The 21,946-nt window shown below is 36.6% G+C and overlaps 1 protein-coding gene across 1 annotated transcript in view; it reads right to left on the bottom strand.

Moving 5' to 3' along the window:
- Positions 1-21,946, bottom strand: part of COL5A2 (collagen type V alpha 2 chain) — a 149,741-nt gene that overhangs the window by 44,784 nt on the left and 83,011 nt on the right. The window contains exons 7-14 of the mRNA XM_045559859.1: positions 17,644-17,754; positions 13,228-13,305; positions 11,043-11,087; positions 9,747-9,800; positions 9,280-9,333; positions 4,198-4,251; positions 1,254-1,307; positions 214-267 (exon numbers count right to left, since the gene is read on the bottom strand). Of these exons, the coding sequence (XP_045415815.1) occupies positions 214-267; positions 1,254-1,307; positions 4,198-4,251; positions 9,280-9,333; positions 9,747-9,800; positions 11,043-11,087; positions 13,228-13,305; positions 17,644-17,754 (504 nt within the window). The remainder of the gene's footprint in view (positions 1-213; positions 268-1,253; positions 1,308-4,197; positions 4,252-9,279; positions 9,334-9,746; positions 9,801-11,042; positions 11,088-13,227; positions 13,306-17,643; positions 17,755-21,946) is intronic.

The following is a 21,946-nucleotide window of genomic DNA, read 5'->3' as shown; positions in this document are numbered from 1 at the left end:
AACACCTGTCTTACATTGCCAGAAACCCAGTGCCATGGTGGCTATTCGTGGTGGCATAGTAAGGTCTTGTCACCTAACCTGGTTAAGCCATTGCCACTCATCTATGAAAACTTATACTTATTGGCCTATCCACTTGGTTCTGAGACATTTGTAGGCACCTGAAGCAGAGCTGAAATGCTATAAAGAGGTTTCACTGAGGTATTATATAATTACCTTGGAACCAGTTGCTCCAACTTCACCTTTAGGGCCTTCAAGACCTTTGTGTCCCTAAGAAGAAAAATATAAACTTGTATTTGCATCTTGTTTCATAAATTCTCAAAAACATACAAGAACAACCAAAAATAAGCTCATGGAAAGTGCCTTATGAAAAGAAATCTCAAATTGAAAGTTGTTGCTCAAATATTTTCAAATTCTCAACCTTCCTGGAAAATTTACTCAGAGAAAATTAAAGTAAGTTTTTCACTTTTACATAACATTTTCAACTTGCAATGTTCTCACCTTTCAAACAACTGTGACTTCATAGAAATTCAATCTATAGCTACAAATAAAAAACCTTATAGTTGCTTTAAAGGACACACACAGTTATAGAGTTCATATAGTTATAAAATATGAGCTATATTCAGTGTGATACTCAAAATATTTGAAAACTAGTATGGCAGCAAACATTCTAATCAGAAGCTCAACTACTCAAAACAGAGGCTAGTCAGTATACACTGAATATCACCCTTGCTTTCTGATAGATAGATATTAATAGATATAGATAGAAATAGATTCTGTATATTTATACAATATATTAATAGAATGGTTGCAAATTAATGATCTTGAATTATTAAAAAGCATTTTATTACCTTCCACTTCTGGGTAGACTGGGTCCCTGCTGTGATCTAATGCACTCTCTACTTGTATCATGTCACTTTTTCGACTATGCAGTAATTGCCTACTTTCTCATCTGTACCCCTTATTAACCTGCAGCTGCAGGCCAGAGACTTTTCTCATTCATCACTATATCCTCTTTGGTAGCACAGCATCTGGCACATAATAAGAACTTAAAATGTATTTCTTTATAGAATCAAATGAAATTCAAAGGAAATATTAAAAAAAGCATTGTGATTTCAGTAACTACAGATAAATACTGCAACCACAGCCAATGAAGGACAACTGACAAATGGAATTATAAACATATCAAAGGTAATGCTCCAGAGACCCTACTCAGTAGACCACGATATCTGAGGATGACAATGGATTGAACTTACTCGGTGACCCTTCAGGCCTGGAAGACCAGGTGCCCCAGGAAAACCTCGAGCTCCCTAGGGAGAAAAATTAGATAAGACATCTTAGAATCATTAAACTTAATATACTTTTTTTTCCCCCAAAAAATATCTGCTACACAGTTTTCTACCCATATACTAAAGAATATAAAAAAGCAGTATGCTTTTTCTGTCAAAACATATCTGGGTGAACATAAAATAGCAAAGTACACATGCTGTTAGAAATAGAAAAATGACATATAAAGACATGGGTTAATATCATATATTGATCTGATGACATTTTCAAATTTTCAAATGATATTGTATTATAATTAGTAGCAGAAAAACAAATAACAAGAAAATAAGCATGAATCAACAGGTTTAGTGCCTGAATTGACTAGGCCATGATATAGGAAAAAAAAAATCTGGAGAGAAATTTAAGAGAAAATATGTCTTCCCTCCTGTACATTGTGCTTTATTTGTGACAGAGAGTAAATGCATTTGTAGCAAACCAATGTGTTTTTTCTCTGAACTTTCAAAAATTGGCAGCAGAATGTGATGGGAAGGATAGAATTACAATGTGATCAGGAAAAATTTTTAAATGAAATGTTTAGGAGAGGCTTTGTAGATTAATGATTGTTTAAAAAACTAAATGAGGAAATAAAATATCCAACAGACAGGAGGGTCAGGAGATATGAGAATGGCTTTGTTTCTTGACTCAGTAATTTCTTAATTTGTGCTAATTTCATCCATCTTTCACCTAATCATATTAAATAAAAAAACAATAGAAATACAACAGAAAATCAAATCCAATGGTATGATTACTTTTAAATGATGCTTGGAACATTTTCCTTATACTCTCAAAATAGATGAAGACCCAGTGACTTAATAATTTACTTATGTTCATTGCCTACATTAATTTGCTTTTGCATTGAATTACCATTACCTCTGCCACCAGTATATGGAGCATCTTGATAGCATAGATTGATGCTATCGATTATTATCAATTATTATTAATCTCCAAATCCCTGGTACTTAGCCTTATACCTGGTTAGTGGGTGTTCAATAATGTTTTTAATTCTCATAGCACTTTACCTAAACCTTTCTTAAGGATCTTCTCTTGTCTTAGCACACTCTTACACAGATAGCAAAATCTTTCTGCACTGCAAATCATAGGCTTCATTCGCTACTTACTAAATGACTGAATAAGCAACTCAATAAATGAAATTCATATGGTAAAACCAAAGCAATAATTCCTCTATGACCTCTTGAGGGGAAAATATTTCTTTAGTGTTTTAGGGGGGTATCACAGTAATGATACATCAAATCATGCTCTCTGAACAAATGAAGTCCCACTAATTCTTCTGTTTACGTAACCCTGCTTAGGAATTCTTTCACGTCAAGAACTCCCTTTAAGTTTTTCAGCTGAAATGCTCCCTTTCACTGAGCTTTGTCTCTTCCTCCTGAGCAGGCAACTCAGTACACACCCATCTAAGCCTATAGGGGAATTACTGAGCTATGTTATTTCAAATAATTAGTAAACTTCAGCTTTTACGGTCTCTGAGGGAAATTCTCATGTGATTACATATCCCTAATATAAACAAGAAAATGAACCAGATGTCCTGATGCTCATAAAAAATTCTCATTCTGCTGACCCAGGACTGTCATTACAGCACAATCACACATTGCATCGAGCTTGCAGAGTGCATCTGGGCTGTGCTGGCAGGGCACCTTTCCTCCCACGGAGGGCCCACACTGTGAGTATGTGCAAGAGTGCAACAGGACGCAGGAGGTTCAAGCCGGGATTGGTCAAAAAGGACATCTGCGCAAATGACTAAACCTCATGCCTTTGTCAGCCCTTACTTCCCAGGCTGCTGGGGAAGGAAAGGAAAGAGGGCAGGGAGCTGGGGGATTGGTTTTATGTTTGAAACTAAATAATCCTTAGAGTCCTGTAAATTCCCATAAAAGATAACCATTCATTTGTTTTTAAAAATTCCTAGCATTAAACCTCATCAACTTTCAGAAAATAAACAGAGAGTAATGTAGTACTGTTGTATTGAGTGGTGGAAACATTAGGAAATTATAGGAAATATAATAACTAGGAGGCTGAATGTTTAGGGGCTGCTGGGGTGGAGAAACACAATGAATACGAATGTTCAAGAAAGATTTTTGCTTGTTTATAATTCTCTAATTTCCTCCCATAGCACATTCCAGGAAAGGGCCTAGCAAAGTAATGCAAGTGACAACAGACAGGTGGGTTCAGAGTTACGGCAAAGTGGCCCAGGTCCTGAATTCTGGCCATGGGGGTTGCCAGGGACCTAGCCTTTTACTGAGCCAAGGAAGGAGAAAGCAGCTGTGTTAGGAGGGCTGGCAATCAGCATATGTTGTCATGAAAGTTTAGGCCCCAGACTATTCACCAAGAATTTCAGCCAACATTGGGGTTTGGAGAGCAGCCAAAGAGGCTTCCTGTCCACAATATATAGTCCCTTGCCGATAAAAAAACAAGTCAACAAACTTTTCTTCCCAAGTATTATTTAGATACTTGGGACACTACAAAATAAAAATATTAAAAAGATAAAGCAGGACTGAGATGTGAGTTGTAAATAGGTCAGGCTGGTGACTCATTTTCTGAAAAAATTTTCCTCTTTTCTGAATAGCCTAAAAATTTGATACTCAGTTTGGAAAGTACTCATGTTAGGTTACAATATAGTTCTCTGACTTTAGGAGGGCTATTTGTATGGTGCCAATGCAAAGCAGGGACGTGGAGTTAGCTATCACTCCAGCAAAGTGTTCTGACATTTTCCATTTTGACGGAAGGAAGCACTGCTCGGCTGTCTTCATTTACTTAGTGTCTAAAACATGTGCATACAATGAACTGCAAGTTAATTTAAATGTTCTTTATTTTTTTGAAGTTTGTCTTTATGTCATATATTGACAAGTATAAACTTACCGGAGATCCTGTAAATCCCACTTCACCAGTATTTCCATTTCTACCAGGTTCACCCTTTACGAAAAAATGCAGGGGGTGGGGGAGACAAAGAAGGATTAAAAGTTCTTGCCTGAGACTAAAAGGCAGATAAAAAGTCTTCTTCAGAAAGTTTATGTGCAATGCTCTAGCAATGTAAAAAAATAAAATAAAATAAAACTAGGCTCTATTCCTGATATCAGTCTATTCTAACAAGTTAGTTCATGATGCTTTCATTAATTTATCCAGAGGAAGAAATGGATATAAATTATCCTGGTCTGATCTAGCTCACCATTTCATGAACACAAAAATTTACACACACAAGTACACACACACACACACACATACATGCTATAAAGTTCTATATGACCACATGACACTGAATTCAAGCATTGTTTCTTAAAATACTACTGGCTGTTTCTTTCCTTATGATAAAAAAAGAATTAGTAGAGATATTTTCTCAATGGCCAATCAATGTAATCTTCTTAAGTAAATCTTATGACTCACAAAGAGAAAATACTTACTTGGTTTAGTATCACATAGAAATTAACGGCCTACCCATAATCTTATCCTCAACTTTGGTACAACTAGAGAATCTAGAAAAGTAAGTCTGTTATTCCACACTTTTCTCTGATTACATGTTCTTAATGTTAAAATCTGGATTTGAGTCTTAACTTTAATTAAAAATCCAATTGTATTTTTGTTGTCTTTTTCATTTAATTCTGATTTGATCTTAACAATTTCTCGCCTTCTGCTGGGTTTGGGGTCAGTCTGTTCTTCTTTCTCCAGCTCTTTGAGTCTATTCATTAAGTTGTCTATTTGTAAGTTGTCTGTCTTTTTGAAATAAGCATTTATGGAAATGAATTTTCCTCTCAGGACTGCTTTAGCTGCATCCCATAGATTTTGATAAGTTGTGTCACCTTTGTCATTTAATTCAAAGAATGTTTTGATTTCTGACTTAATTTCTTCTTTTACAAAATTGTTATTCAGAAGAAGGTTGTTTAGCTTCCATGACCTTGAGTAGGAATGAGAGTTCCTGTTAGGGTTCATTATTACTTTTATTCCATTGTGGTCTGAGAAGATGGAGGGTATGATTTCTATTTTTTTAATTTTTTTAAGACTTGCTTTATGGCCTAGGATATGGTCAATCTTAGAGAATGTTCCGTGAGCCGATGAGAAGAATGTATATTCAGTGGATTTAGGGTAGAATGTCCTGTAGATGTCAGTCAGGCCCATTTGTTCTAGCCTTCTGTTTAAGTCTACTATGTCTTTGCTTATTTTCTGCTTGGAGGATCTGTCCTGTGCTGTCAGTGGGGTGTTAAAGTCTCCAACTATTAAAGTGTTGTTGTCTATCATTTGGTTTAGATCGAGTAGGATTTGCTTTATGAATCTGGGTGCACCTAGATTGGGTGTATATATATTAAGTATGGTTATGTCTTCTTGTTGAATTGTGCCTTTCACCAGTATGTAGTAACCGTCTTTGTCTTTTATTACTTTTGTTGGTTTAAAGACTATAAGGGAAATTAATAAAACAAAAAGTTGGTTCTTTGAAAAGATAAATAAAATAGACACACCACTGGCTAGACTAACCAAGAGCAGAAAAGAAAAATCTTTAATAACTTCCATCAGGAACATGAAAGGAGAAATCACAACCGAAGCCACAGAGATACATGACATTATCTATGAATATTACAAAAATCTTTATGCACACAAATTGGAAAATGAGGAGGAAATGGACAAATTTTTAGAAACACACAGCCTTCCCAAGCTCAATCAGGAAGAAATAGAATTCCTGAATAGACCAATATCAAGAACTGAAATTGAAACAGCAATAAAAAACCTTCCCAAAAAGAAAAGCCCTGGTCCAGATGGGTTCACACCTGAATTTTACCATACATACAAAGATGAACTGGTGCCCATCCTACATAAACTATTCTTCAATATTGAGAAGGATGGAATTCTCCCCAACACATTCTACCAAGCCAATATAACATTGATACCAAAACCAGGAAAGGATGCAACAAAAAAAGAAAACTACAGACCAATTTCTCTCATGAACGTAGATGCAAAAATTCTCAATAAAATCCTAGCAAATCGTATCCAAGTGCTGATTAAAAAAATAATTCATCACGACCAAGTAGGCTTCATCCCAGAGATGCAGGGGTGGTTCAACATACGAAAATCTATAAATGTAATTAACCACATAAATAGAAGCAAAAATAAAGACCATATGATCCTCTCAATAGATGCAGAAAAAGCATTTGACAAAATTCAACACCCTTTTATGATAAAAACACTTAACAACATAGGCATAAATGGGACCTACCTAAAAATAATACAAGCCATATATGACAAACCCACAGCCAACATCATACTGAATGGGGAAAAATTGAAAGCATTCCCACTCAGAACTGGAACCAGACAAGGCTGCCCACTGTCCCCATTACTTTTCAACATTGTATTGGAAGTCCTTGCGAGAGCTATCAGACAAGAGAGCAGAATCAAAGGTGTCCAAATAGGGACAGAAGAGATCAAACTCTCACTCTTCGCTGATGATATGATGTTGTATCTGGAAAACCCCAAGGACTCAACCAAGAGACTCCTGGAATTAATTAACGAATTCAGTAATGTCTCAGGTTACAAAGTCAATACACACAAATCAGAGGCATTCATATATGCCAATACCATTCAATTGGAGAACCAAATTAAGGACTCAATACCTTTCAAAATAGCAACAAAGAAAATAAAATATCTAGGAATATATTTAACTAAAGAGGTAAAGGACCTCTATAAAGAGAACTATGAAACGCTAAGGAAGGAAATTGCAGAACACGTAAATAAGTGGAAATCCATACCATGCTCATGGATTGGAAGAATTAACATCGTTAAAATGTCTATACTACCCAAAGTAATCTATAGATTCAATGCAATTCCTATTAAATTACCAACATCATTTTTCACAGACTTAGAAAAAATAATTATACACTTTGTATGGAAACAGAGAAGACCCCGTATAGCAAAAGCAATCTTAAGCAATAAAAACAAAATGGGAGGTATTGATTTGCCAGACTTCAAACTATACTACAAAGCTGTGGTGCTTAAAACTGCTTGGTATTGGCACAAGGGCAGGGACACAGACCAGTGGAACAGAACAGAAAACCCAAATATAAAACCATCCTCATATAATCATCTAATCTTTGACAAAATAGACAAAAAAATACTCTGGGGACAAGAGTCCCTATTCAATAAATGGTGCTGGGAAAACTGGATAGCCACATGTAGAAGACTGAAACAGGACCCACAGATTTCACCTCTCACAAAAATCAAATCACGGTGGATAACAGATTTAAAGCTTAAATGGGAAACGATTAGAATTCTAGAAGAAAATGTAGGAAAGACTCTCACAGACGTTGGTCTAGGCAAAGAATTTATGAAGAAAACCCCTAAGGCAATTGCAGCAACAACAAAAATAAACGAATGGGACCTGATTAAATTAAAAAGCTTCTGCACAGCCAAAGAAACAGTCACGAAAATAAACAGACAGCCTACAGAATGGGAAAAAATTTTTGCATACTACACATCAGATAAAAGACTGATAACAAGAATCTATTTAGAACTCAGGAAAATCAGCAAGAAAAAATCAAACAATCCTATCAAAAAATGGGCAAAGGACATGAATAGAAATTTTTCAAAAGAAGACATAAGAATGGCCAAAAAACGTATCAAAAAATGCTCAACATCCCTAATCATCAGGGAAATGCAAATCAAAACCACAATGAGATACCACTTAACTCCGGTGAGAATGGCCTTTATCAAAAAATCCCAAAACAACACGTGTTGGCGTGGATGCGGAGAGACAGGAACACTCATACACTGCTGGTGGGAATGCAAACTAGTGCAACCCCTATGGAAAGCAATATGGAGATACCTTAAACAGATTCAAGTAGACCTACCATTTGATCCAGCAATTCCATTATTGGGCATATACCCAGAAGAACAAAAGTCATTTTTTAACAAAGACACCTGTACCCGAATGTTTATAGCAGCACAATTCACAATCGCAAAGATGTGGAAACAACCCAAGTGCCCATTGATCCACGAATGGATTAGTAAACTGTGGTATATGTATACCATGGAGTACTACTCAGCTATAAGAAATAACGATGATACGACATCTCTTTGGTTCTCCTGGAGAGAGCTGGAACCCATTATACTAAGTGAAGTATCCAAAGAATGGAAAAACAAGCATCACATGTACTCACCAGAAAACTGGTTTCCCTGATCATCACCTAAATGTACATCAGGGAAGGATACCAATTGGATATCAGACTGGGATGGGGGGGTGGGGGGAGGGGATGGGTGTATGCCTACATGACGAGTGCATTGCGCACCCTCTGGGGAATGGTCATGCTTGAGGGTGCAGACCCGGGGAGGTGGGGGGGGAGGGGATCGAGGTATGAATACATGGCGAGTGCCAGGCGCACTGTCTGGAGAGTGGGAGCGGACGCGCTTGGGACTCTGACTCGGGGGGATGGGCGGGACAGGGACAATGTATATGATCTGAACTTATGTACCCCCATGATGAGCTGAAATAAAAAAAAATATTTAAAAAAAAAAAAAAAAAATCCAATTGTAGAAATCACTTTTTCAGCCTTGGGGAGCCATATTAACACTATAGTACTAACACATTTAAAAAATTCCCATGTAATGAAGACCTCATAATGATGTATTGCCATCAGAGCAATGTATTTTTTCTTTCATGTCATTTCAGTGATTTCACCAGTGAAGATTGTAGCTATTGTGACAACAATTCTAGCATCTCACGGAGAAATCTTGATGGAAAGCCTGAGGAATGCAGGGAGATACAGTACTTAATAATGTTATACTACCAAAATTAAGAGCCCTAGTAGATTTTTATAAAATTCTACCCTGCGTTTTCCAGTTTATACTAAATTTAATGGAAGCTAAAAGGGTGAGGAAATTAAATGGAATTAATGCAGAACATTCTTGTTAGCTCCTTTTTAGACACTTCAAAACTTCAAAGCAAGATGGAGAAAGGTAGCTTACATCTTCCCCAGGTTTCCCCGGAGGGCCCTCTGGTCCACGTGCACCAATTGGACCCTAATAACAAAACAAAACAAAAGGAAATAAGGAATGTTTACCTCCACCTGCCAATGATATAATCCACAATATTGTTGAGACAAATAGAAAATATCAGAGAAAATAGTTCTAGTAATGTTTTAAATTTTATGTTGTATCCCTCAGACCATGTGCTCAACAGAAAAGAAAAGTTTAATTGCACAAATGCAAATATCTCAGTACTGTCTACAGAGCATATTCAAAGCCTTTGAATTTAAATACTCTGCCCCAAGAAACATGTAGCTTAAGTACAGTCTATAGAACAGGATTCCCAATCTGGATGGTTATTTCTTGCTACATTAGAGAGGATCTGGGAAATAAATAACTCGTTACTTGAGATCATTATAATGGTGGACCCGTATGTAACTGGGTCTACATGCTTACTTGACATTTACCATTGGTCCAGGTTCGCCAGGTTCACCAGGAGGTCCTGAAGGTCCTGCACTACCCTGAAATTGAGAACCAATTATATATACAAACCAGATAAAAACAGAATACTAAATCCTATACTCCCTGCAATATAGAGTGTAGTTGTTCAGACTGCTGGCTCTGCCACTTTCCAGCTATGTGATTTTGGGCAAGTTATTTAATCTGTCTATAACTCAAGTTCCTAATCTAAAAATGAGAATAATAGTACTTCATTAAGCTGTTATGGCTTTTTAGATAATTAATGCATGTTAAGAACCTAGAAAACTAGGCCGGGCGCGGTGGCTCACGCCTGTAATCCTAGCACTCTGGGAGGCCGAGGCAAGTGGATCGCTCGAGGTCAGGAGTTCGAGACCAGCCTGAGCAAGACCTCGTCTCTACTAAAAATAGAAAGAAATTATCTGGCCAACTAAAAATATATATAGAAAAAATTAGCCGGGCATGGTGGCGCATGCCTGTAGTCCCAGCTACTCGGGAGCCTGAGGCAGTAGGATCGCTTAAGCCCAGGAGTTTGAGGTTGCTGTGAGCTAGGCTGACGCCACGGCACTCACTCTAGCCCGAACAACAAAGTGAGACTCTGTCTCAAAAAAAAAAAAAAAAAAAAGAACCTAGAAAACTGCTGGCACAGAGTGAGGGAGTGCTCAATCAACGGTAGTTATCATCATCATCATCTTTTTCATTACCATTATCAACTAATTTTTCTATTCACTAATAGCTGGAAGTAAAACTTCACACACAAAATAATGACAGGATGGTAACCTTGACTGAACTAAAGATTATTTTCCTTCTTTCTTTTAAAAATTTTTTTACTAATGCCTGTTAAATTACTATAAAAATAAAACAGCTCTACATCACTATTTTATTGGTATTTGATAGGTGTAGAAAGAAAGTATAAAGTATTATGTTCTTCCTAATGATTCCATGGAGAAATCACTTTGACTGTTATTTCTAACAAACCACGTGGTGATGGACGTCTATGATCTGATTTCATAGCCTTGGCACTGGCATATAACCAATTGTGAGAATTTTTCATGATGTGAGATAATGAACTGTTATTTCAGAAGCAAAAGCACATAATTCTTGGTATTGTAGGTCAGTCACATAAAGAACTCAAATGATAAAAATTTAGCCCCATGAAGAAACCTTAAAAAAAATATTGCTTATGTTTCTGAGTAAATACAAATTATTTAAAACAGCCCATTCAAAGTAAGCATTACAATATACAATTTCAAGGTCAGCCAAAAGCAGTCATGGCAAAGACTTACTTGCTGTCCTTGTAAACCTTGTGGTCCTCTTGGGCCAACAGGACCCTTAAAAACAAATAAGAAAAAAATTGCATAGTATTCATCACAACTGTGTCAAATATTTCAAAAGTGTTGAATCAGCTTTAGAGTCTGGAAAAGTAAAGCTTTAACGAGGGGATGATGACATTCTCCATCTGCACTCATTTGGAAGGCCGCTAAATTCAAAGAGATTAAAGCTTAGGCAACATTTGGGATGGTTTTATACATTCTCTCAGTGTCATAAAGAGAAATAAACAATATGCCTGTACACACCCAATGTCTTTAGGACAAGAACACCCACATGTGTAAAGCAGCAGTCTCCAACCTTTTTGGCACCAGAGACCGGTTTCAGGGAAGACGACTTTTCCACTGAAGAGGGGAGGAGGGGATGCAGGGGGCGGGCCTGGAGGGGATGGTTTCGGGATGATTGAAGTGCATTCCATTTATCCTGCAGTCAGACCTCTCTGCTAATGACAATCGGTATTTGCAGCCGCTTCCCAGAGCTGGCATCATTGCCTCAGCTCCACCTCAGATCATCAGGCATTAGATTTTCATAATGAGCATGCAACCTATATTTTTTGTATGCGCAGTTTACAGTACGGTTCCTGCTCCTAGGAGAATCTAATGCCCCCGCCCATAGGACAGGAGGTGGAGCTCAGGCAGTGATGCCAGCGATGGGGAGCAGCTGTAAATACAGATGAAGCTTCGCCTGCTCACCGGCCATTCACCTCCTACTGTGCAAGCTGGTTCCTAACAGACCACTGACCTTACGGGTCTGCAGTCCGGGGGTTGGGACCACAGGTGTAAAGGGTGGTTCTGTTAAACCAGAACATCCGAATAAAGAAAAATCCTGGCAAGCACAAAGTAATTATTAAACTGCCTATTTAATTCTTCAGCTTCCCAGTAGATAACTCTTATAACTTAAAAAAAATAATTTGAATTAAAAGTTTATGAAACCGTCAACAGTAATGACTAGATTATTTTGTCTGTTTAGAATTATCTGGAGCACTGAGTTTTCCCTGCTATTTCTTTTTTTTCCACAACATACGGGGCAAGTATCCACACAGACTTTCTTTCTTCATTTAAACATGAAGTGATTACACTCAAGGTGTCACAAAGGGAAGAAAAGGAAAATGCACTTTTAGAAAATGTGTTACTATACGTCTTTTACAATTTTTTAAAGGTCACACTTTAAAAAAATCAACTTTATTCTTATGGCAAAAAACTTAACTTTTTATATTGAATGGATTAGATACTTGAGCTAGTAAGAAAATAAAGGTTTCATTTAAAAAATAAACATACATAATTTAAACTCCAAGCAGATAAAAACTTATATACCTTAGAAAAAATATTCCAAGATAATGATTACATGATGTCATACCACCACTAGTAACTTTAAAATATACAAACGAACAATGTTTAAAATAATCATAATGCCAGCCTAAATGATGGGTAGAAGGAGTGGTTATCTATGGGTCTGACTTTACACTTCCTATTGCTTGCAATTTCATTAATCTTGAATGCTTTCAAATTATGTTATGAGCAAAAAAGCCTGAGAGAGTTGGTTTGAAAGCGTTAATTCATTCAGCAAGATTGCATTGCTCCCAGGTGAATGAGATTGCAAATACTCAGGTGAAAGTACTTGCATAGAATAAAAAGGGGAATCTTTTTGACTGCTGAAGAAATTCAAAGAGGATAAAAATGATGAGAAGGCCCAGCTAGGAAACCTTAGAGTTGAGATAAGGCAGCCAGAGAATATTAAGTATAAATGATAAAAATGAAAATAGCAAAACATCTCATTTAAAAATTTTGCCAAATCACTGTTTCTAACAGTACCATAAAATAGTTTGTTTTTAAATTATAAAGGTATAGGTTTTGTTATTGTGGTGGTGGTTATATGTCTTAAAATCCTTTATTTTCTTCAAGTATTAAATGAATTATGCAGACAGCCCTTTGTTAATGTAAACAAATCCTTTGCCTAGTTATGAATGGAACACCACTGGTCTTTTAACTGGCATATAGTAGGGTTTGATAAATAAATTAAGTGAATGAATGGATGGATGTGTTTAAGAAGACATATGTTATTTTTTGACTATATAACTCAAGCCTCTCTTTTTATCATTATTTTTCCACAAATATGTTGATTATCAGTAAAATTCATGCTTACCACAGAGCCAGGCATCAGTCCTACTTGACTCCCAAGTCCAGATTTTTCATCCAACCCAGCCATCTGAGCTGAGAATGGCTGTAAAAGCAATGTGTTGACATTATTTCCACAATAAAAGACATTCATCATACTTTTTAGATTGAGCAATGTACACTTTCTGGAATTCTTATAGAATGACTCTTCTGAGAATCATTTTAAAGCATGGAAAAATATTCAAGCTGTTTTTATTGTATGTGCTTTTGATCAACCATTCTGCCCCAGAATATTTTCCAAGTATGTTGCTTCAGAACAACTGTTGCAATGGGACAAATATCTGGTACTTGATAAAAGTGGGGTCATTTTGGTAAGTACTTGGCCAGTCTAATTGATTTCAGGTTTAAATCTCTTTAACTGATTTCCTCCCACAGTTAGAGTATGCCAAACATCTGAAAGAAAAAGCCTGAAAGATTTTTTAAAAAACATTTACTTGTCTTAAAGATTCCAGATTCCATTTCAGACTATTTGTTTAGATGATATTCTTTTTTCTTTGTTCATTGACAGTAAACTTTAAGTTGTATTTATGTAAGTTGATAAAAATTTTATAGTCCTTTTATTGAATTCCTGAATGTCCCAAGAATTGGGAATAGTTTTACCTGTTCTCTTTCACAATTAAAAAGCCCTGGCAATCAAACTGACCAAAATTGCTTATATACATCTCAGTAGTTATATTAATTTCCAAATTTTAGTGAGAAGGAATTTTTTTTTTTTTTTGAAACAGGGTGTCATTCTGTCTCCCAGGCTAGAGTACAGTGGCATCATCATAGTCACTACAACCTCAAACTCCTGGGCTCAAGCGATCCCCCTGTCTCACCCTCGCAAGTAGCTGGGACTAAAGGCACATGCTACCATGCCCAGCTAATTTTTCCATTTTTGTAGAGACAGGGTCTTGCTCTTGCTTAGGCTGGTCTCCAACTCCTGGCCTCAAGTGGTCCTCCTGCCTCGGCTTTCTGAAGTGCTAGGATTACAGTTGTGAGCCACTGTGCCTGGCCAAGAATATGTGTATTTTTAAAAAAATAAATTGGCACTTTCTTCTACGATCAGTTGAGAAACATGTATAAACTATTGTAAAATAAAAATTGTATTCAGATTCCATATATTTCCTTTTTATGCTATCAATCCACAGGCATACCTCATTTTATTGCACTTCACAGATATTGAGTTTATTACGTACTGAAGTTTTGGGGCAATCCTGCATCCAGTAAGTCTATTGGCACCATCTTTGCAACACCATGTGCTAATTTAGTGTTTCTGTGAATTTTAGTAATTCTCACAATATTTCAAACTTTTTTTATTCTTATTGTATTTGTTATGGTGATTTGTGTTCAGTGATCTTTGATGTTACTATTGTAACTGTTACTACAAACCTTACCCATATAAGAGAGTGAACTTAATAGACAAATATTGTGTATGTTCTGCCTGCCCCACCCACCAGCTGTTCTCTCTCTCTCTCTCTCTCTCTCTTTCTCTCTCTCTCTCTTTCTCTCTCTCTCTCTCCAGGCTTCCCTATTCCCTGAGACACAATATTGAAATTAGACCAATAACCCTACAATGGCCTCTAAGTGTTCAAATGAAAGGAAGACTTGCACATCTCTCACTTTAAAGCAAAAGCTAGAAATGATTAAGCTTAGTGAAGAAGGCATGTTGAAAGCCAAGACAGGTCAAAAGCTAGGCCTCTTGTTCCAAATAGTTAGCCAAATTGTGAACACAAAGTAAAAGTTCTTGAAAGAAATTAAAGGTGCTACTCTAGAGAATACATGGATGATAACAAAGCAAATAGAGTTTTGCTGATATGAAGAAAGTTTTAGTGGTCTAGATAGAAGATCAAACCAGCCACAAAGTTGCCTTACACCAAAGTCTACTCCAGAGGAAGGCCGTAGCTCTCTTTAATTCTATGAAGGCTGAGAGAGGTGAGGAAGCTGCAGAAGAAAAATTGGAAGCTAACAGAAGTTGGTTCATGAGGTTTAAGGAAAGAAGCTCTCTCCATGACATAAAAGTTTAAGGTGAAGCAGCAAGTGCTGATGTAGGAGCTATAGCAAGTTATTCAGAATATCTAGCTAAGATCACTGGTGAAGGTGGCTACACTAAACAACAAATTTTCAGTGTTGATGAAACAGCATTATATTGAAAGAAGGTGCTATCTAGGACTTTCATAGCTAGAGAAGAAAAGTCAATGCCTGGCTTCAAAGCTTCCAGGGACAGGCTGACTCTTTTGTTAGGGACTAATGCAGTTGATGACTATAAGTTGAAGCCAAAGTTTATCTGCCATTCTGAAAATTCTAGGGTCCTTAAGAATTATGCTAAATCTATTCTGCCTGCATTCTCTAATAAAACAACAAAGCCTGGATGATAGCACATCAGTTTATAACATAGTTTACTGAATATTTTAAGCCCACAGTTTATGCCTTTTTCTCAGAAAGAAAAAACAATTCCTTTCAAAATATTACTGCTCATTGACAATGCACCTGGTCACCCAAGAGCTCTGATAGAGATGTATAAGGAGATTAATGTTGTTTTCATGCCTGTTAACACAATATCCATTCTGCAGCCCAGGGATCAAGGAGTAATTTCAACTTTTTAATCTTTTAATTTAAGAAATATATTTCATAAGGCTATAGCTACCCTAGATAGTGATTCCTCTGATGAATCTGTGCAAAGTAAATTGAAAATCTCCTGGAAAGGATTCATCATTCTGGATGCTGTTAAGAACATTCATGATTCATAGAAGGAGGTCAAAATATCAATATTAATAGAAGTTTGGAAGAAGTTGTTTCCAACTCTCATGGATTAATTTGAGGGGTTCAAGATTTCAGTGGAGGAAGAAGTAACTGCAGATGTGGTGGAAATAGCAAGAGAACTACAATTAGAAGTGAACTTGAAGATGTGACTAAATTGCTGCAATGTCATGATTAAATTTTAATAGATGAGGAGTTGTTTCTTATGGATAAGCAAAGAAAGTGGTTTCTTGAGATGGAATCTACTCCTGATGAAGATGCGATGAACATTGTTGAGGTAGCCACAAAGGATTTAGCATATTCCATAAATTTAGTTGATAAAGCAGTGGCAGGATTTGAAAGGATTGACTCCAATTTTGAAAGTTCTACTATGGGTAAAATGCTATCAAACAGCATTGCATGCTACAGAAAAATATTTCATGAAAGGAAGAGTCAATCTATGTGACAAACTTTATTGTCTTATCTTAAGAAATTGCCACAGCCACTCCAACCTTCAGCAACCGTCACCCTGATCAGTCACCAGCCATCAACATTGAGACAAGACTTTCCACTAGTGAAAAGATTGTAACTTACTGAAGGCTTAGATGATCGTTAGCAATTTTTACCATTAAAATGTTTTTTAATTAAGGTATGTACATTGTTTTTTAGACATAATGTTATTGCACAGTTAATAGACTAGAGGATAGGGTAAACAAAGTTTTTATATACACTGAGAAACCAAAAATTTCATGTCACTTACTTTATTGTGATATTCTATTATATTGAGTTGGTCTGGAACCAAACCCTCAATATCTCCAGCTATGTTTGTAATCACAAATCCTGTGTGTTTGCCACTAACAATCCAAAGAGGCAGATATAGAAAGACATTTTCTTTTATTTTACTTTAGGTAGGAAACTAAAACTCAGGAAATAATTTGGTGGCATTATTAGCGTCAATTCAATGGCATTCTCATATACATCAACATGGACATGTCATCCTCTGTTGGCGCATAGTATACGATACAGATTTCGTCAACATTGAGTCTAGAGAACAGCAGGATAGATATATCTCTCTTTTCACTTTATAAGGGGAACAATGTTAGCAGTCCTTTAGAAGTAACAGAAAGAACAAAGTTCATAGAGTCCAGAACTGACATTGAGAAACACAAATAATCTGAAGCAAGACCTAAAAAAAAAAATGCTACTTTGAATTTTCCAACAATCCCCTGTGGATTTATTAGTTTTATTGTTCATAGCAATGTTGCATTCACTTAACTGCTCTTAGAGTCAAATGTCAATATCTCAACTGACGCAATTTAAGATCTAACATTACACTAATAATTTAACACACTGACTGCCATACTAGAAAAAAAATTTTTCCTTAGAGCCATGGTGTTTTATGATGAAAACAGAATAAAAACTTCGAAAATATAATAATCCTTTCTAATTTAATGAAAAATTTGTTATATTTTATTGTTTTCTGTCAGTGAGTTATATGCAACTTGAAAAATAGTTCATGTGGCTCCCAAGGTAAAGAGATGTGTGAGTTACACATGCTTTACGAGGCCCCAGGCTCAAAATTAGTGTGAGTTAAATACAACTCATGTGGCAGTAAATGTGTTAATGTATTACCTACACATAACATTGAACAATGCACACAACTCACCCTGCTCACGCCATCGGGTCCTGGGTGGGATGGATGTCCAGGAGGCCCTGGAGCACCAGGTTGACCAGGAACACCTGGTTCTCCATCAATTCCCTGAGGACCACGAGGACCCTGGAAAAACAAGCCAGTGGAAATTTGAACCCACTGCCAAACATACACTTCGTAGGATGCTAAAAGCACAGACTTCTTGGTGGCAATAGAGTGTTTTTTATTTTAAAAATAAATGGCAATCTAGCCACCTACAGTAATTTCATCAGCCACATCACACTGCTGATTTCAACACTCTGGCTATTTTAGCACTGGTCTGAGCTTTTACCATTGGGACATGGGCTGGGTAAGAATTTCACTTAATGTGTTCAACCGCCCATAATCAGCTTTCTAAGAATAATTATAAAATCATTTTCAGTTCAACAGATTCTAGAATGAGCTTCCTTATTTGGTTGAGTTTTGGTGTTCAAAAGTATTTAGTCAACAATTTCTAAATTCATTTCTTTGTCTTAGATTACAGGTAATCATGTCTATGTTTGCTTAACCTCGCTCCCCCTTCAAAAAATGTGAGGACTCCTTGATTTGAGTTTGTGGGGGTTTTTTCCGTCTTTCTAATTGTTTAGTGCTTTGCACGGTTCCTGGTACATAGTAGACACTCAAAACATGCACAGTACATTGTCACATTTCAGTCCTGTTTAGTACTTTAAGTCTTGCACACGTTATTTTCCTTCCCACCCTCAGAGGTAGCCTAGACCAATGAGAAATTAGAGGCAAAGACACTGTGACCCAGCCAAGTCTAGTCCTCAGAGAAGTGAGCAATGATTTCTAGCTGCCAAATTCCACCCTTCTTCTAACCCACATTCTGAAGGCAGCTTGGGGAACAGCCACATCCTCAGTTCTGGAAACGCTCCGTCCCATAACCTCATCATTCCCACAAGACATGTAAAGTATTTTCTGGCTCTTTAACCCTGAGGAGTCATGACAGGCTTTAAAAGAAAAGAAAGGACCAAAAACGTTGTAAGACAGCATGCTTTTTATAATTAGAAGCAGGGATCAAGAGAAATATGGTAAATGGAGTTTAATAGTAAAAGCAGCTTCTCGTGATTAAACATGAGAATACACACTGGCCCAGAGTACACAATTCAAACATGAGCTGATAACGCAGAGGCCATAAACAGGACACGCTGAGGTGGGGAAGGGCAGTTTGTATATGACGGTTTCAGGGAGGGTGGCATAACAGCTACTCAGAAATTTAATTATTTTAATAAATTCAAAAATATATTTATTGGAATAGTGGGATAAATAAGCAAATTTATCTATTCAAACAGAAGTAGATAACTTAGCCTGAAAAAACTCATTTAAAAAAATGATTTCTTAGAAAATGATTGTCATCTTTTAAAAATCAAACCCCTTCTGTCTCCTAAATTACTGACAATTCACTTCACTCTTTTCATTATATATATAGAGGCTGATTTTAATTGCTATCTAGGACTCCTGGATCATATGAATGCAAACAACATGAGCTAGAAATATATAGTCAATAGCGACAAAGACAAAGTAATAGTCTGGTTTATTCACAGAGCCTTGTGTGGAAAAGTCTTAATGTGTTTTTGCAATATTCAATTGCGAATTGATAACCAAGTATTAATATAAACAAAAAATGAACTAACACGTAATCTCTGCTCCCAGTGAGATTTCCAAGGACAAAATATAAAACTACATTTAGTGTCAATGAGAGTAGGGAGAAGTTTAGTTAATATAAGTCATCCAAAGAGATTGTGTCCTGCTCCATTCTTCTGGGATTAATAATCGTATCTCACAGGTTGATCCAAAGAGTTTTTTCCTTGACTTCATGATTCATTCTGTGCCTCCACAGAATCCCCTCTAAATAGATTACATGATTTACTCTTATACAAACTGAGTTTAAAATTAATAAAAACTTACAGAATTTATGCAAAATTAAGTGAACATAGACAAGATCTCAATGAAGACTAAGAACAACAGGAGCATTGTTACTGATAAATATTGAGAAAAATTATCATTTGGGAATTCATTAAAAAGGTATATTTTTACATATTCAAGGCAACTTAATCACCCAATTTTTATGTTAAGGTAAGTATTATACTTACCATTTCCTTCAATCCCTAGGATCTAATATCTCGGGCAGCAATCTACAATAAAAAGTACTTGTAGATTGCCACTAGGTGGCAACCTTTAAACATCCACAAGTGGAAAAGACTCATGACAGAGAATCATCAAAAACTTTCTTCCCCAGACAGTGAGCCTGGCACTCACCATGTGAGGCTTTGACTCAGGGGGATGGGCGAGAAATGGTCAATGTATATAACCTGAACTTATGTACCCCCATGATGAGCTGAAATAAAAAAAAAAAAAAAAAACTTTCTTCCCTGCTGGTTAGTGGTATCACTCTCTCTCTCTCTCTCTCTCTCTCTCTCTCTCTCTTTCACACACACACACACACACACACACACACACACACACCCATATACACACTATAAAATGCTACCACAGGTAAGAACTGGTATATTTCCCATTTCACAGATGAGAAAACTGATACCTATACAGCTTAAATGTCATGTCTAATCAGAACTCAGCATACCATTGACTGTCCATCTCCTGACAGGTTGCTAGTTTGTCACTGTGCAGTTACTTGGGCAATACTCTTAAAACTAAGGGCATGTGATGAGAGACAGTCATCACAATCATTGGCTACTACTGAAGTCTTTGTGAGAGTATCCATCAGTAGTTCTCAGTCCAAAGCTACATCGAGAAACATTTTTAATTGTCACACTTATATGGGGAATGGCAGTTGATACTGGTATCTAGTAGGTAGAAACCAGGAATGATGCAAAACTTCCTATAATGCATATGGAATTATCTGGCCCAAAATATCAAGTGTTGAGGTTGAGAAATTGTGCTGCATTGTGAGACTTCTGTACTGTTTAATGGTAGTGGAGGTAGCGGGAAATGGTATTTATGATTCCAGTACCATACCACATTGACAGCCACAACTTTAATCCAGCTAAGCAGTTCCTAGAAAGCTTGGGACCTGAGGCAAAACATTCTATCTATGAGTATTCTGTGACATCATGGCAGTAGCTTGAAATTGGTTATGGTAAGAATATTTATAATACTAGGAAAATCAGCGAAAGCTACAAAGCAAAAAAAAAAATTCATAAAAAGAGTCAATTGTTAAATACTTACCATTATACCACTGCTTGCTAGAATTGAGAGGAATAGTCTACTTGACTATCTGCCAGGATAGCCATGTTTAATCCATTATAAATAACTATTGCAAACTCTTCTGTCTCTCTCTCTCGCTCTCTCTCTCTCTCTCCCTTCCTCACCCCTCTCTCTCTCCTCTCTTTCTCCCAAACACACACTCTCTCTCTCTCTCTCTCATACCCAATTCACACTGACTATTTCATGCCTAACCTAAATAGGAAATAAACCACATCATACACTAAGTGAAGCAAGGAAGAGAAAAGAAGCAAGAGGGTTGGAGAATAGATTCACTGGATCCTAACCAGGTATTCTGAAAATCTGACCACTACTCTCATAGCAACTTCCACATAGATTTAGTACCCAATGTTATCAATTACTTACAATGTACAAGTACATTGATGCAAAATCTTTTCTGCATGCATGACCGCACACTCTACACCCAACGGAAGTCATTTTCCACCTGTCTCTGTCATTCTAGACCTTGGACAGACATCTGGAGAGCCACCAGCAGTGTTTAAGCTGCCAACACTGATGAGACAGATCAATAGAACAGCAACAAAGAATGTGGCATACAATAATCTGAACACAGCCTTGCCGCCCACCTATATGGCTATGCCCAACTTCCTTGGGCACTGCCATGCCCCTGCGTGCCTGCAAATACCACCCATGCTCCAGCTCCATTTCAGAAAAAGTATTGACATCATACTATATACTTGGTGAATTGAGTGGATGTGTAAAATAATAACAAAGATGAAACTGGTAGCAAGAGTTCCTAGGGACATGGTCTAAAATATGTTTTGTCCTCATTTATATATTCAAAGTTATCTGTTGCTTCTTTGCTTATCTATTCCTCTCATTTAGATATGGATAAATACACATCTAAAGCACTAAAAATCCAGTGAGAATTAAGTTTTAATAGATATTGTTATAGAGAAAATTAAACAGTAAAATTTTTTTCTGATTGAAACATAGGATAATTAGAGCAACACAAATTAATCCAATTATTTAATATATGAAAAACATTAGATTTTAGAGGTAAGATATAAGAAAGAAAAAATTATAGCCCTAA

Source organism: Lemur catta, chromosome 8 (genome assembly GCF_020740605.2).
Source record: "Lemur catta isolate mLemCat1 chromosome 8, mLemCat1.pri, whole genome shotgun sequence".
Taxonomy (NCBI): Eukaryota; Metazoa; Chordata; class Mammalia; order Primates; family Lemuridae; genus Lemur; species Lemur catta.
The sequence above is the reverse complement of the archived record's forward strand: the minus strand, read 5'-3'. Positions and strand labels throughout refer to the sequence as shown.